Genomic DNA, 14,042 nt, shown 5'->3' with positions numbered 1-14,042 from the left:
TGAGACTTTGAGCTAAGCATTAGGAAAAAATCCATAAGCCTCAGGATATACAATGCCATGGAACAAGTCAAGAGCCAAAAAGAGGTTACTGGACTACCACTGCCAGCAATATTTAAGGATAGAGTAGGCATCAGTCTGCAGGAAACTCCAAAGCAGAGCCTGACTTTGATCATGCAGCTCCTAGCCCAAATTCACAATAAGAGCCTCAGATCATTCAGAAATACTTTGAGTCTGTGTCTACACTCATCTTCCTTGACAAAGTTCCATGGAAGATCTGAAGCCCTCTGCTGTGCTGTGTGTTGCCAGTTAGGCTCAGCTCTGCTATTTAATCACATTAAAATTGTAGTTGATGAAGTGTGAGGAGATACACTAAATGATTGTGCAGAATTCTCAGAATTTATGGAAATTGATTTTTTGTTTGTCTGTTTCACTTAATCTGTGTATATTTTTTAATGAAAAAGGCACAGCTGAAAGAGGAAAGGCAAAGCTGCCTCTTTGCATTCAGTAGTTTGGGTGATATTCTGCAGCAAAGCTGCTCTAACCTACTGTAGAGTTTCAGAAATTCTTACAGTTATTAGCCATGGCTGCATGATCCTGCCTTGCCCCATCTGGGCAGGAAGACAGGCTTACCAAATTGCAGAACCAGCTTTTCACTTCAGGAATTATTGTCACATAAGGAGGTGAAAATTGGGAGGACTGGGAATACTTCTTGCCATCAGCCTGACATCAAAGAGACAGGGAGTTGCCTGAGGCATAAAATATGGTGACATGGCTTTGTCATTTTGTTTTATGATGTCAAGAGTAATGAAGATCAAAGGACACACTGGCAGAGCAAGACATGAGCTATAGACTTGTCATTCAGATCACAGGATGCATCACACATTTCAGACAAAATACAAACAAAAGGTGTTTTGCATCATTCCGGGAATAAAAATTAGAATAACACTCCCACAGGATGGGGACAACTTGACATTTTTTACCTGAAGTCAAAAACTAAATCTGTGATGTAAGTTATGAAGTAAATCAATAAAGAAGTGAACTCTGAGTGACTACATTTTAATGGTCAAATCCACAAAGATCCACCTCCTGATGAAAATGCCTCCAGGCTGAAGACTTCAAGAATCCAATATATGTTAGAAGAATACATTCTAAAAGTTTGCCTTGTTCTTCCTATCAGTCCATATAAAATATGACAGGTAATGCTGATTTAAACACTTAGAAGAGTGGATTAATTGAATGTGCAGAAGCCTCTCATACTAAAAAAAAACAACCATGTACACTCTGTTGTGGTCTTGATCCCAGATCACAACCCTAAGACAAACTTGCAGCAAGTTTTTTCCAGGTGAACATCCTCTGGACACTCCCTGCTTCCCACTAAAAATGGAAGCAGAATGGGAAGTACCAGAAGTATCTTGAATTGACACAATCGTTACTTGGAACAGGTCAAGAATAAAAGAATGTAAATGCATTACTGAAATCTGCATTAGCAACTCCCTTCATGATGTAAGGGGATACTCATGCTGGTTTAGCACCTACAGGGCTTGCAGCAATAATAATGATCTGCAGTGGTGTAGCTCAACTACCTTCACTGAGACTACATTTGCAAAGTATTCCATGGCAAATCACAGCTCAGTGACCTGCTGAGTTCTTTGGAGAAAAAGATACTGTGCATTGCTGTTTATGATGCTATGCTGGTACATCCATGTCACTGTTTGAGCAGCTTGAGAGCTTAGTGCAAAAATCAGTGAGTAAGTTAACCAAGGGTTATTGCATGCCCTGAGAGAGAGAACAAACTTTTATGCATTATAAATGGGAGAGTAACATCTCTTTTTGTCACTCTTACTCAGTGGAAATTGAAGATTACTGCTACTCCTGCAAAGCAGTGAGTGCTTCTGACAGCTGACAATTATTCCTTACACCTCTGAATGGAAGCTTCTATTCTTATAGAAGGTAAAAAATCCTTATCCTATAAAAAAGATCCTTATCCTCTAACACCTTTCTAAATATCCATGAGCACCAAATGCTTGATAGACAACACAGAAAGCATTTGCAGCCTTTTCCAGCTTGGAAGTGCACCTCTGAATCACACCCACTGCAGGCAACCTTCCCCAAGTAGTGAGGGACAAAGGGCAGAGGTGCTCACATTTGCCTGAAACCCATACAGCTTGTAGGCTTGTTCCAGGAGTCTCCTGCGCTGCTCCACTTTGGCCTTCAGGGCTTTCCAGTTGGTCACTATTGCCAGCTGCTTTGCCTTCAGCTCTTCCACCTGCCTCTGGGAGCAATGGGGCAGCACACCATCTGCAGAGTGGATCAGCTCCTGCAGCTGTACACAGGGGTGAAAGAAGAGAGTAAGAAGGAGAGCATCATGGAGATCCTGCTAATATTCGAAAAGTTCTGATAAGGGCTGTCTTTCCTGTACATGAAAATACAATTCAAGCAACATTTTCTGACTTAACTTTTCTCATATTAAACAAAAACTTCTATAATGTCTGTTGTGTGGAGTAATAGTGACATCCAGTGTTTGCCAAGGCTCATCACAACAGTGATTTTTCAGAGGCAGATTTGTTTTCCCTTTTTTACTACACCATTTATTATATGAATAATGAAAGTAATATTATAATTGCTATTATAATGCAAGTAATAGCAAACCAATTTTTTCCTCATTGACTATATAGCTTAACCATGACTACATTCTGTTCATGCAAGTCTTGTGCCTTTTTACCCTTAAAATTAATGAGAAGCTGATGGGATCAATTCTAATGTTACTGCCCCAAGGCCAAAATATTTGAGGCCATTGATAAGTAATACTGGGATAAATTCAGTAATCTCAGTAATCTCATGCTGTGTTTTACACTGTATATACTATTGTATAACATTACATGTATTAAACAAAGGAGTGAAAACTCATATTAGTTTTATTGGTTTCTTGAAGCCAACCAGGTCTCCCATATACAAGGTACCTGTTTGCATAAAATTTTACATATTTGTAAAATTGACATTTATTTACATTATATTTACATATTTGTATTGTGAGCTCCATCCTTTTTCCTCACAGTCCAATCTGAACTGATATTAATGTTCTCTGCACATAAAACTGATTCTGGATTTTTCCTTGTAATTACTTGGAATACTTTGAAGAAGACAATACGCATATCACAAAGCTTGGCATAATCCTACATTTGAAACTATGATCAAAAATATCCCTGTGAATCTCTTCAATAGTCAGTAGTTATTACAGTATGTGCCTTATTTGAAAAGTTTTAATTACCTACTTTATCACTGCCATCAGACCTTGACTATATAAAAAATGCCAGAAAATGAAGGAAAATCACTTTCCAGGCTTTCAGATTTCCAGGCTTTCTGTGAGAGACTGTAATAATTTGGTTCACAATACCAAATGATTATTATGCTTATCTTGGACACTTGAACATTGGCTACACATTGAAGACCACAAATGACTGTCATTACCTGCTGCTCATTCCCAGAGAGCTCATGCTCCAAGGCCACGTGGTTCCGGAGCTGGGTTTGCACACCTCTCATGTCCTTAGCAACATCATCTGGAATACTTTTGGACTTCTCCTAGAAAGAAGAAATCAGAGAAAGTTTAGGATTTTTTTCCTGTTTCCAAGCAAAACTCACTACACGCCTACATTAAATAACTTTGGATACTGTAACTCATACTGCACACTTGAGGACATTCTGAGTTACTCAACTATGACAGATAAAAGGAAGCCAGAAAAATCTCTCCTAGTAACTCACTGCTAAATATCTTAATGGCTAAACTATTCAAATGGACTGTTAGAAATGAAGGTTTGCATCTTTCCTTGATCAGACAATACAAGAAAATTTTTCTTACAGTCTTTGTGTTGGGAATTAGTCTTGAATACCTACTGCAGGGATAGTGAATTCTTAAAAGTAGCATTAACAAGCAACAGTTCCAGTCCATTCTTTGAGATACAGGTGGTCTTTCTGTGAACCATCTTTGATAAAATTTTGGTTATAGATGCACAAGAGAGATTACTGTAAAGATGAGAGAAATGGAGGGACCACGGCATTAATGGAAATGTACATATTTTATTAATTAAGAAAAGGTTCTGAATGGATGTAGTTGTTACCCAGACACGCACTGGAAATGCATGTAAAAAGAAAAGGCATTTCAGCTGGCCAACAGCACTGTTGCTAAAATTATTAGAAATTTGTTCCAGGTCAGTTTAAGGAAAATTAGCAGAACATTTCTTACCATTGAAGAACTGCATTTCTGCAACAGAATCATAGGCTAGTTTGGGATACCAACAATGCCTCTTGGTAAGGTGTTATAAAAGGAGATGCATGTTGTAGTTGCCTATACTACAACGGCACCGGAGCTGGTGACTTAAGCAGATCTTCTACTACTATGCTCCTCTGAGAACAGCTTTCCCTGGTAGGCTTCTGACCAGGGTACACAGGAAGGGATGGATAAGATAACTGCTCTCCCTCCCTGGTGTGAAGCTATTAACAAAATGCATTGCAAGAAGGGTGTAGTGGTTGCCTGGACCAAACTCAGCATGGGGATAAACCAGCAGCTGGTCTGTGAAGTGTTTTTGAACCATTACTTGGCACTGTCTCAGCATTAACTACTTCATCATTGAAGTTAAATAAGCACCAGGTTCTGAAAAGCTCAGCTGGTAAATGGTGGAATATTACATTTGATTTTCTCTTCATGACAGGGGAAGCAAAGGAATAACATGGTTGAATAGGGCAGCCTCTGCCAGCACAAACAAGAAAATTCATCACATGTAACCAAACAAAGCCTGTTGCCTTGCAAACAGTGGAACCCCTTGGATCACTGCCTCCTGTAAACATCTGCGTTAGGGAAACCACACCTCTCATTACAGCAAGGATGTGGTTTCTCTGTGAAATTCTTCAGGATGTTCAGATAAAACAGAAGGCTGAAGATTTTTTCGGGAGATTCCTCCCCCTAGTTTTCTTGCTGGGACTGTTTGAAATTATTGCCAGTACTGGGCACTGGAATGAGAGGAAAAGATTTTTGGCTCAGCTTTTCACATCAGATCACATGATTGCCTGACAACTTTCCAGGCTAATGGTCACTGTAATCCAAACAAATGCCTTTTTCAGAGGAGAGCTCTTCAGCACACATAAAACTACAACAGTGTACAAAGAACCACCATGGTAAGGCAGTAGTTTCTCAGGCCTGATGACTGCGAACAACATCAGTGTATGCATTGCACTGTGGGGCACCTTAGTGCAAGCCCTGATCTTCTCAGCTTTTCCCACAGATCAGCAACTCCAGCTCTACCTGGTTTTACCAATGGTTCTCATAAGGTAACCAGTCAAGTGTCTAAGGATTACCTAGGATTTTTTTTTTAATGCTATGGGTAATCAAGCTGAAATAAAGTTTGCATTATATGAGATTTTCCTATGAATTTTTACCTCAATATGGGCCAGAGCATCTGTCAGATCTTGGTAACATTTGTGAATCGCCTCGGCATCTCTCAGCCGCTCACCTCGTAATCTGGTCATTTCCAACAGTTCTTCCCAAGAGTTCCTTCAAGGTAGAATAGGGAAAAGAACAATGTAAAATATTTAATCTAGGAATAAAGGAGACCAACAGTCTAAAGAAATACTGAAAACAAAACCTGTTCTTGCTTAGTTTTTAATCCCTGCCTTTAAATTCTGTTGGAGTGATTCTCTGAATGGCAGCATGTCTCTCACCCTACTCTGTCCTCCTGTCTGCTCCAGGAACTTAAAGAAATGGTCCTATTTAAGAGTTCTCCCTCCAATTGCACTTTTCAGGTTTTATATGCGGTACTTGGAGGACTGAGTCACAGAATTATAGAACAGTGTGAGTTGGAAAGACCCACAAGAATCATTAAAATCCAACTCCTGGCCCTGCACAGAGCACCTCAAGAATCACACCATGCATCTGATAGCCTTGTCCAAACACTTCTTGAACTCAGGGTGATGTGACTGCTCCCTTGGGGAGCCTGTTCCAGCGCCCAACTACCCTCTGGCTAAAAAAACTTTTCCTAATACCCAACTTAAGCCTGCCTTGTCTCATCTTCAGGCCATTCCCTTGGTCCTGTCACTGGTCATCACAGAGGAGAGATCAGCCTCTGCCCCTCCTTTTCTCCTCACAAAAAGGTTGCAGACTGTAGTGAGGTCTTGCCTCACTACAGGTTCAGTCTTCTCCAGGCTGAACAGACCAAGTGACCTCAACCCCTCCTCATATGAGAAGCTTCCCCTTGAGGCCCTTCATCATCCTCATGGCCTCCTTTGGACACTCTCTAATAGCTTAATAGCTCTCTTGTATTGTGGTGACCACAGCTGCCTGCAGACACACTTCTCCTTTGGGCCATTGGACTGATGCCAGAACTAAGAAGCTCAGAGCATCTTCATGTTTTTCTGCAGAGTGATGGGATTCATACTCAAAATCAAGAAGCAATAAAAAGCACCTAAACTCCAAGCCTCTCAGCTGGTAATCCCGTTTCAAAGGGCAAAGGAAGTTCACCTTGTAAAGCGCCTCTAAAGCAATTTACAAGAAGCCAAAACAGCAAGTCAATTATGTTTATTTTTAAATGAGGCTGGAAGCAACTCTGTATCAGTGAGCAAACTACATAGTTTGCAATTAGAGAATTAGGAGGCTGTGCCTTATCCCTTCCTAGTTTCTTGTTACTTCCTCCTCCTGGAGAGCAGATGGAAAGGACAAAGCATTCTATACTTAACACAAGGCTCCTACCTTAGTTGTTTCTGCATCTGTCGAATTTCCCAGGCCTCAGAATACCCTTGGTTCAGCAAGTTGTCTGCCAGCTCCTGGAAAGCCACAACTCTCTTCCCAGCTGCTTCCAACTGATGTCGGAATGTATCATATTTGGCACAAAGTTGCTTTAGAAGGGACAACAAGAAAAATGAGAAAACCGCTTTTGAGTGCTCTCTTTTCCCAAACATACCTGCTCATCAGAACACAGCCAAAAAACAGGTAATAAGCTGATAATACTTAGAGATGGAGAAACTTCATAGAATGACTGGATTCTATCTTCAAAGACCATGAGGAGCTTCAAACTCTTAGCAAAACATGAGTTTTGGGATGCAGATGGGAGGCATAAACATTATTACTGGGGATAGAAATAAACATTCTATGTACAATGAATTTCAATTATAAAATTATGTGGTTTTACTTAACGAATACAAATGTGTATTCAGTACTGTAAATGGATAATGTAGTCTGATTTTAAGGTTTAGGACACAAGCTATTTTGAAATAAATTATAAAAATGAAGATTCTGAACAGCTGAACTGTAGTGATTTCTAACAGGCTGGCATTGGGTTGGTTTCAATGCCATGTGAAGAGGTATACCTAGAGAGGTCTGTATGTCAGCAACCATAATTATAAAAAAAAAAAAAAAGAAAAACACCCTAAATGGATACCATACTGAAATATCTACTTAATAAAAATAGAAAATATTTGCTCTCTGAAGGCGTAGACATTTAGCATGCAGTTGTTTCAGACAGCTCAGCCCTCATGGTAACGATGCAATGCTGCCTGTTCTTCAGTTCTTCCCATCCACTTTACCCTTTTCTCTTCCCATCTCCCAATTAGTTATACTTATTTCTTACTCTTCTTTTAAGTTTTCAAGGACAACTTTAGTATCTGTTTACAGTCTCACTACATAATGTTTATTTGATTTTTTTATCTGTTACTCAAAATACTCACCAGAACATGTTCATAATCGTTTCCATAGCCTTCAGAGCTGGCTGTTTGTTTCTGCTGAGTGATCCAGTCTTCCAGATCTTCATATTCTCGTAGAAACTCATGCAAGACAAGAGTTTCATCCAGCTTCTTCCCTCTGTTGTGGGAAGGAGACAGGATAATATAATTGATAATGTAAGAGAAGGGCTATCAGTAACTTTCTTTCAACAAATGCCCAAAACCTCTCACCACCAAACTCATTTTCTCTAATGAAAGAGATGATTATTTCTCAAATTTGGAAATTATGATTGTAGGATGACAGCTGTCAGCCAGGTCATGCTCATCTCATGAGCTGAATTTCCCAGAAGAGCACTGTGCCTATCTGAGCTCTTTCTCTGCTCTGGTTTTGATTTTAGTTGGGGTTTGTTGTTATTGTTTTTGCTGGTTTTTTTTCTTTCCATGAGAAAGAATCCCCTTTATTTTTTTCCAGCTCTGTCTTGATCTGTCTTTCTAAAGATAATTTAATTGCTTGTGAAAATGAGAAAGAAATATTTCCTGAGCATCAGGAAAGCAGATGCTATGAAAGCCTTTGGATGCAATTCTCATATTGCTTGTTTGGTAGAATTGCTCCAACCTGTTACATATTTCCAATGGTCTAGATTATTTTATAATTCAGCCAGACATGTTACAGGGCTTCCAGAGGAAAAAAAAAAATCAATTTCAAATGTTCATCACAAGAGATGTAACTTGTTAAGAGTCCAGCCCAAAGAGAATGCAGATCAGAGCTGCAAACCAGAGCACCAAGAAGGCACCACAAGACCCAGGTTAACACTTAGAAAAATGAAAACAAAATGTTTCTGTGTTCAACACACAGATGTATTTTGATATTTCTAGATTATTTCTTTTTCTGAACTTTTCATTCACAGGTTTTTCTAGAGATGATTTTACTTTGTCAGCTGTAAACAAGATTAAAAATGAAAGGTAAAATACCAACACTTTCTTTAGGTTTAATTATTCTAGTATTCAGATTTGTTATTCTGCTTGCAGGGCCCTCTTCCTTTTCTGAGTGAAATTTTTGTGGGGAAAAAATCTAAGTTGTTCATACATTTTTTCCTTTCTGAAAACAAACTAGAAGTGTTAAAGCCCTTGGTACAAGCCAACTGTCGTGTTGTAAATATATACAACTGTTGTGGTGTAAATATATTGCTGTAATAATAACTGCAAGAAAGTGACATTAAAAGTAAGTTATTAATTCAAGAGTAAAAGCTTTCCTATACTAGCACAGTCACTGGGTATACAAATAAGTGTATCCATTATTGTCTCCCTTACAATATGTAAAAATCAAGTAATTTTCAGGTAACATTAAGGGAACATTCTAATAATATTTTTTCCTATTGATAGCAGATTCTAAATACCACAAATGCAAGCCAGAATCTGGGACCTCAAGTCACTTTACAGGAGGATGATTAAAGACAAAGAGGAAATTGGTAAATATCAAATCCTTAATATGTAGCAAAACTCCTTGAATAAATTGCAGATGTCTTGTTTAGTAAAATGAAAAGCTCATAAATGCACAGAATTATAATATGGAAACAAGCAATTTCCTAATTATAATTAAAAATAGGAGATAATATAATTTAATTATAACATTATAGAAGTAAAATAAAATTAATAACAACAACAACATTATAATTATAATGAATAACTTATTTATAATACAATGAATATAAATTCCAGTGAAGTAACTGGAGATATCCTGTATGGATTGCAGTAGACTTTGAATCTAATCTTGGATCCAAGGGGGAGTTCTGGTATATACCTTGCTGCTGCTAGCTCCTGTAACTCCTGGAGCCTTGAATGAACTTGTTCCTTTGGTGCATCAACCTCAATATACTGGATGGAGCCCACAAGAGGAAGAGTTTGGGCACTTTCACCCAGTTCTTTCAACAAATCTTGGTAAATGGCAATCTCATGCTCCAGTGCCTGACAATGAAAAACAGTGAATTGAGAGTCAGTTGCCTGAGACAGCCACTCTCTGTGAACAGCCTAGGGTGTAGTGGTTGAAAAATAAATATTTCTGGGAAGGACATGACATTTCCAAGGCTTGATTAATTTTAGATTATTTTCTAGCAACATTTAAAAAAATTGTACAGAAATCCAAACAAATTAAATGAATAAAGACAATTAGAATTCCCTGATGGAATATTAATCCTGGATTAATACTTTATCTGTATCTTTGATTTTAGGAAACAATTACAAGGCTTCTGCATGCATCTATTGGAACTGAAAGCAGATAGTCAGATTTAGCCTCAGAGGAATATAAGAATATTTACCATCCTCTTTTTCCCCCAAACTACATTTTACCAGCCAAGTTAGCAAACTGCACTGATCTCTTCTATCAATGCATCCATATGTACACGTATGTCAATGCAAAATGTTGTCGATGGCTGGGCACCCAACTACCAATAAGACAAACAATTTTATGACTGCAGAGGGACCAAAAGATCGGGCTAGCCTACTGAATCTAAGCAGATAAATACCTTATGTTTCTTGATGAGTTTCAGTGTTCCATCTTCGTCTTTACCATAGTCCTTGCTTGTCACAAGTGGATATTTTTCTGCTATCCAAGCCTCCAGGTCTGATGTATTCATCAAAAACTATCAGTTAAAGACAAAACAAAAGAGCTTCAACTTTCAAAACGTTAATGACTTCTTTTTTCCTACCTAATAAATTCTAAATAGATGGTGCACTGTAAGGCTTACTGTAATGTTTTATTAAATATTTAATTTGCTTTTCTCTGTGAAACCATAAAATAATGAAGAGATCACAGATGGAAGACTTCAGTGCAGGATAACAAAGTTATAATATCAGTGGAACATTTCTCCTTCCTCTGCCTGAGAAGTTCAAATCACTGTAAGAATCAGGCTTCATAAAGCCTACAGTACTGACAAGTGTGTTCATATATGGAGGAAATAAAGGCCAGATGATCGAATACCCCAGGAAATATACTTTAGCTGGGCCTGTGAACTCCATGCAAATGCTGTTTATTTCTACAAAACTGCATGTATTATCTGAGTAACTGCACTCCTAAATGACCCCCAATGACAGAAAATTTGGATTATCAATATAAATATTTGCATGCAATTTTTAATTTTATTTTTTTAAACAGGCTATGCATGAAGGTCCAGAAGCCGATTGAAAAGATTAAAGCTAAAATCCCCAACTTGCTCTGAGAGCATCTGTTCCTCAGTATCATTTTATTGCCTGGAAACTTGTTGCATGAAGCAGGTACAGAATGGATAGCACAAGAAATCCCCTCTTTTCTGATTTCCATGTCATAATTCTCCAGTATGAAGGGCCAGTTCAGGATTCATTACATTAATAAGTTGAAGCCTGAGCCAGTGTAAAGACACAGCGAAAGGAGTTACTGCAAGGAGACGTGTATTCTGTGCACAGCCATATGGGATGGGTATAGATCCCAAGGGAACCCGTAGAGCAGCAGGCTGAGAGTGGGGGCTGCATTCAACTGTGCAGTCCAGCCCTCCATTCCCATGAGTCTGGCCTCAAGCAGCTGCAGAAAACACCAGTCCCAGCAAAGCTGGTGTTTTTATTCACTTTAACATTTTGGTCCTCTTGTTTGTCTGAAGAAGCTACTGTGCAAGCTTTGCTTTAATTTGTACCTCCTGGAAGCCAACTGAGTGCTGCAGCTGCTTCATCCTTTCCTCACAGGATGTCTCCAGGCCCTGCCAGGCAGTCAGAAGCTCCTGGCATTTCTCACTTATTTTCTGAGCTGATGGGTGCTGGCCTACAATCATTGTCTTTCCTTTATCCAGGACCCGCTGGACTTGCTGTTTGTGGGCATTCACTTCTGCCTGCAGTTCCTGGGAATGAGGTAAAAGAAAAAATAGGAATAAAGGAAGATATGTGAGGACAAGAAAATTCTGTGTGCTCCTAATCCTAAGCAAAACTGGCAGCTGGTGACAGTGGGCAGAGTACAGCAAGAGGACACCAGCACTGTCTTATTTCTACCACACCTGCAGCCTCGGTCCCTGGTGCCAGCCCCACACACATGATGCTCTGCTCTTGGTACTGCCATCAAGGGAGGAGGGAGGGTGTGTAAGCAAGCAGCACACATCCCATAACTTCCCTACACCAAAGTCCTCTTTTTACCAGGCTCCTGCCCCTACCCCTGCCCAGCAGCCAGGGAGTTTTGGAGAAGGAGCAGATCACAGGATGAGACATAAAGCTGGAGGAATCAGAAAAAAAAAATACTGAGCTGGTGATGGAAAAATAAAATATCCAAGACGATGAAGGCACTGGAGAATGATGCAAAGAGAGACACTGTCATCACTACCATGAAAACTATTGGACTACTGCTCCATAAATCCTCCCCACTGGTCTTATAAATGTTCTCATGAAATTTGCAGTTAAGGTGCTGCAAAATCCAGCATTGCTTTTGGTGCAGGACCCCTGAGGTACCACTCTGGCTGTGAGGAGCTGCTGCAAAGAATCAAACTCCCCAGAAATGAATATTAATCTGTCCTTATAAATACAGCAACTGTAGCTTGTTCAGACCATTTAAAAATCTATAGAGATTTAAGATAATTGCTAAATGCCTGTTACATGCTCTCCTAGAAAATCCAGTACGCACAAACTTCAATAGAGAATTTATAATGAAGCCATAAGCAGAAAACTACAATAGTTTCATTTCATTTACTCTTTTCTATGTAGTTTCAAATGCACTAGTATTTTTATTCTTTTTTAATGGGAAGAGCTATGCAATTTCTCACATTAATAATACTCCATAGTACAACAAATGTTGAAGTTCTCACAGGAATGTTGTATTTGTTCTGAAAATCATCACCACTCTGCTGATTTGTGTCGATCCACTGAACCATTTTAGCTGGACCAGAGCTGGGATCAGTGAATGTACTCATTGGAAGCTTTGACTGTGCAGGGGCGGTGCAGGTTTGTAGGCTGAGGTGAAGTGCAGTGGGTAACCATGCTAAAAAGCACTTGATTAAAGGAGTTACCTTGTGCTTTTGCAACAGGTTTTGAGCCACATCCAAGGACTTCCCGCAGTTGGTGGAATGGGCAATAGGCAAGCGCTCATTGATCCAGTTCAGTTCCATGTCATGAGAATGGTAGAACTCATAAAGATCCACAGCAGCTTCCAGCAACTTACGCCTCTCATAAAGAGGTGCTTGCAAAGACTCAAACCTAGGGGTCATCCATTAAATATATGTTAAAACAAAGCTTTATCCTCATTCTGCCAAGGGAATTAGGCTACAACACACCATCATGGAGATTTTGAAGCACTGGACACTTCTTTGCAATTAAATTTCAATGTTTAGTACTGGCTGCACATATAAGGATCCCTTGGCAAGCAGACCTATATGATAACACTAAATGTAAGCAGAGAAAAAATTATTTACACTTTTAAAGTCCTAGGTTTGTCCTGTGATGTATTGAATACTGGATCACTGTACCTCTTACAAAGCAGTGGATGACCTGTGGATAAGAAAGGGACTAGAGGAGGAGTGCAGCAGGCAAGGAGCAATGTTCAGTCATAAAGGTTGAGGTGGGTCAACAGGCAGCTGTGTAGGTGCAGATCAAAGCACAGTTGTGTTCCAGCTGGGAGGAAAAACCTTTTCTGAGTATGGGTTAAACTTAATCAACAAAGAGAATTTTTTAGAAGGTAGAATAAAAAATGCTATTTGTAAAAAGAGGTGGGCAGGGACAAAAACCAGAGGGACGCTGTACCTTTTCAGATATTTCTGTGTTTCATCCAGAATCCTCTGGGAGTCAAAGTGATTGGTGGCCATTTTCCTTGCATGAGATACAATGGCATTCATTTTCTCTGCCAGCTCACGTGTCTCATTTTCCAGCTGTCTGTGCTGCTTGAGTAGATCACGGCTGGAGCGCAAATCATGGCCTGTCTCAGATTCCTGAAGAACTTTCTCAATTTTTTCTATCTTCTTTTTGGCATCCTGCCAGGAAAAAAATTACAACACAGTCATACTGTCCTTTCAACAACATTTTCTTACACTCACCCCCTCCTATGACAGCTTCCTGGATACAATTTTAAAATCCCATTGTCCTTTCTTGGTAATATGATGTCTGGATGTCTCTAAGAGACATCTTCTGGGAATATTTTGTTTTGCACACTATTTTGGAGTACTTTTCTCTCTGAGACACTAAAGCATATCATTGAAAACAGTCGCTTTGAAATATCTTCAGCAACATATAAAAAGAGTCAGACAATCTTCAAAGACTTCAGATTGTAGCTATAACTCAACAGCACTTCCATTCATAATGGTCTCAAAACAGCTTCACAGCACATTGTCATTGTTATA

General features: G+C 39.3%; 1 protein-coding gene across 1 annotated transcript in view; it reads right to left on the bottom strand.

The window, feature by feature from the left end:
* Nucleotides 1-14,042, bottom strand: part of SPTBN5 (spectrin beta, non-erythrocytic 5) — a 90,856-nt gene that overhangs the window by 53,778 nt on the left and 23,036 nt on the right. The window contains exons 22-31 of the mRNA XM_041459965.1: nt 13,450-13,676; nt 12,720-12,906; nt 11,367-11,567; nt 10,227-10,343; nt 9,506-9,669; nt 7,711-7,843; nt 6,737-6,882; nt 5,431-5,545; nt 3,469-3,579; nt 2,144-2,323 (exon numbers count right to left, since the gene is read on the bottom strand). Coding sequence (XP_041315899.1) covers nt 2,144-2,323; nt 3,469-3,579; nt 5,431-5,545; nt 6,737-6,882; nt 7,711-7,843; nt 9,506-9,669; nt 10,227-10,343; nt 11,367-11,567; nt 12,720-12,906; nt 13,450-13,676 — 1,581 coding nt within the window. The remainder of the gene's footprint in view (nt 1-2,143; nt 2,324-3,468; nt 3,580-5,430; nt 5,546-6,736; nt 6,883-7,710; nt 7,844-9,505; nt 9,670-10,226; nt 10,344-11,366; nt 11,568-12,719; nt 12,907-13,449; nt 13,677-14,042) is intronic.

The sequence above is a fragment of the Pyrgilauda ruficollis genome, unplaced genomic scaffold (genome assembly GCF_017590135.1).
Source record: "Pyrgilauda ruficollis isolate IOZ18807 unplaced genomic scaffold, ASM1759013v1 scaffold14, whole genome shotgun sequence".
NCBI lineage: Eukaryota > Metazoa > Chordata > Aves > Passeriformes > Passeridae > Pyrgilauda > Pyrgilauda ruficollis.
This window is presented reverse-complemented; position numbering and strand designations above follow the sequence as displayed.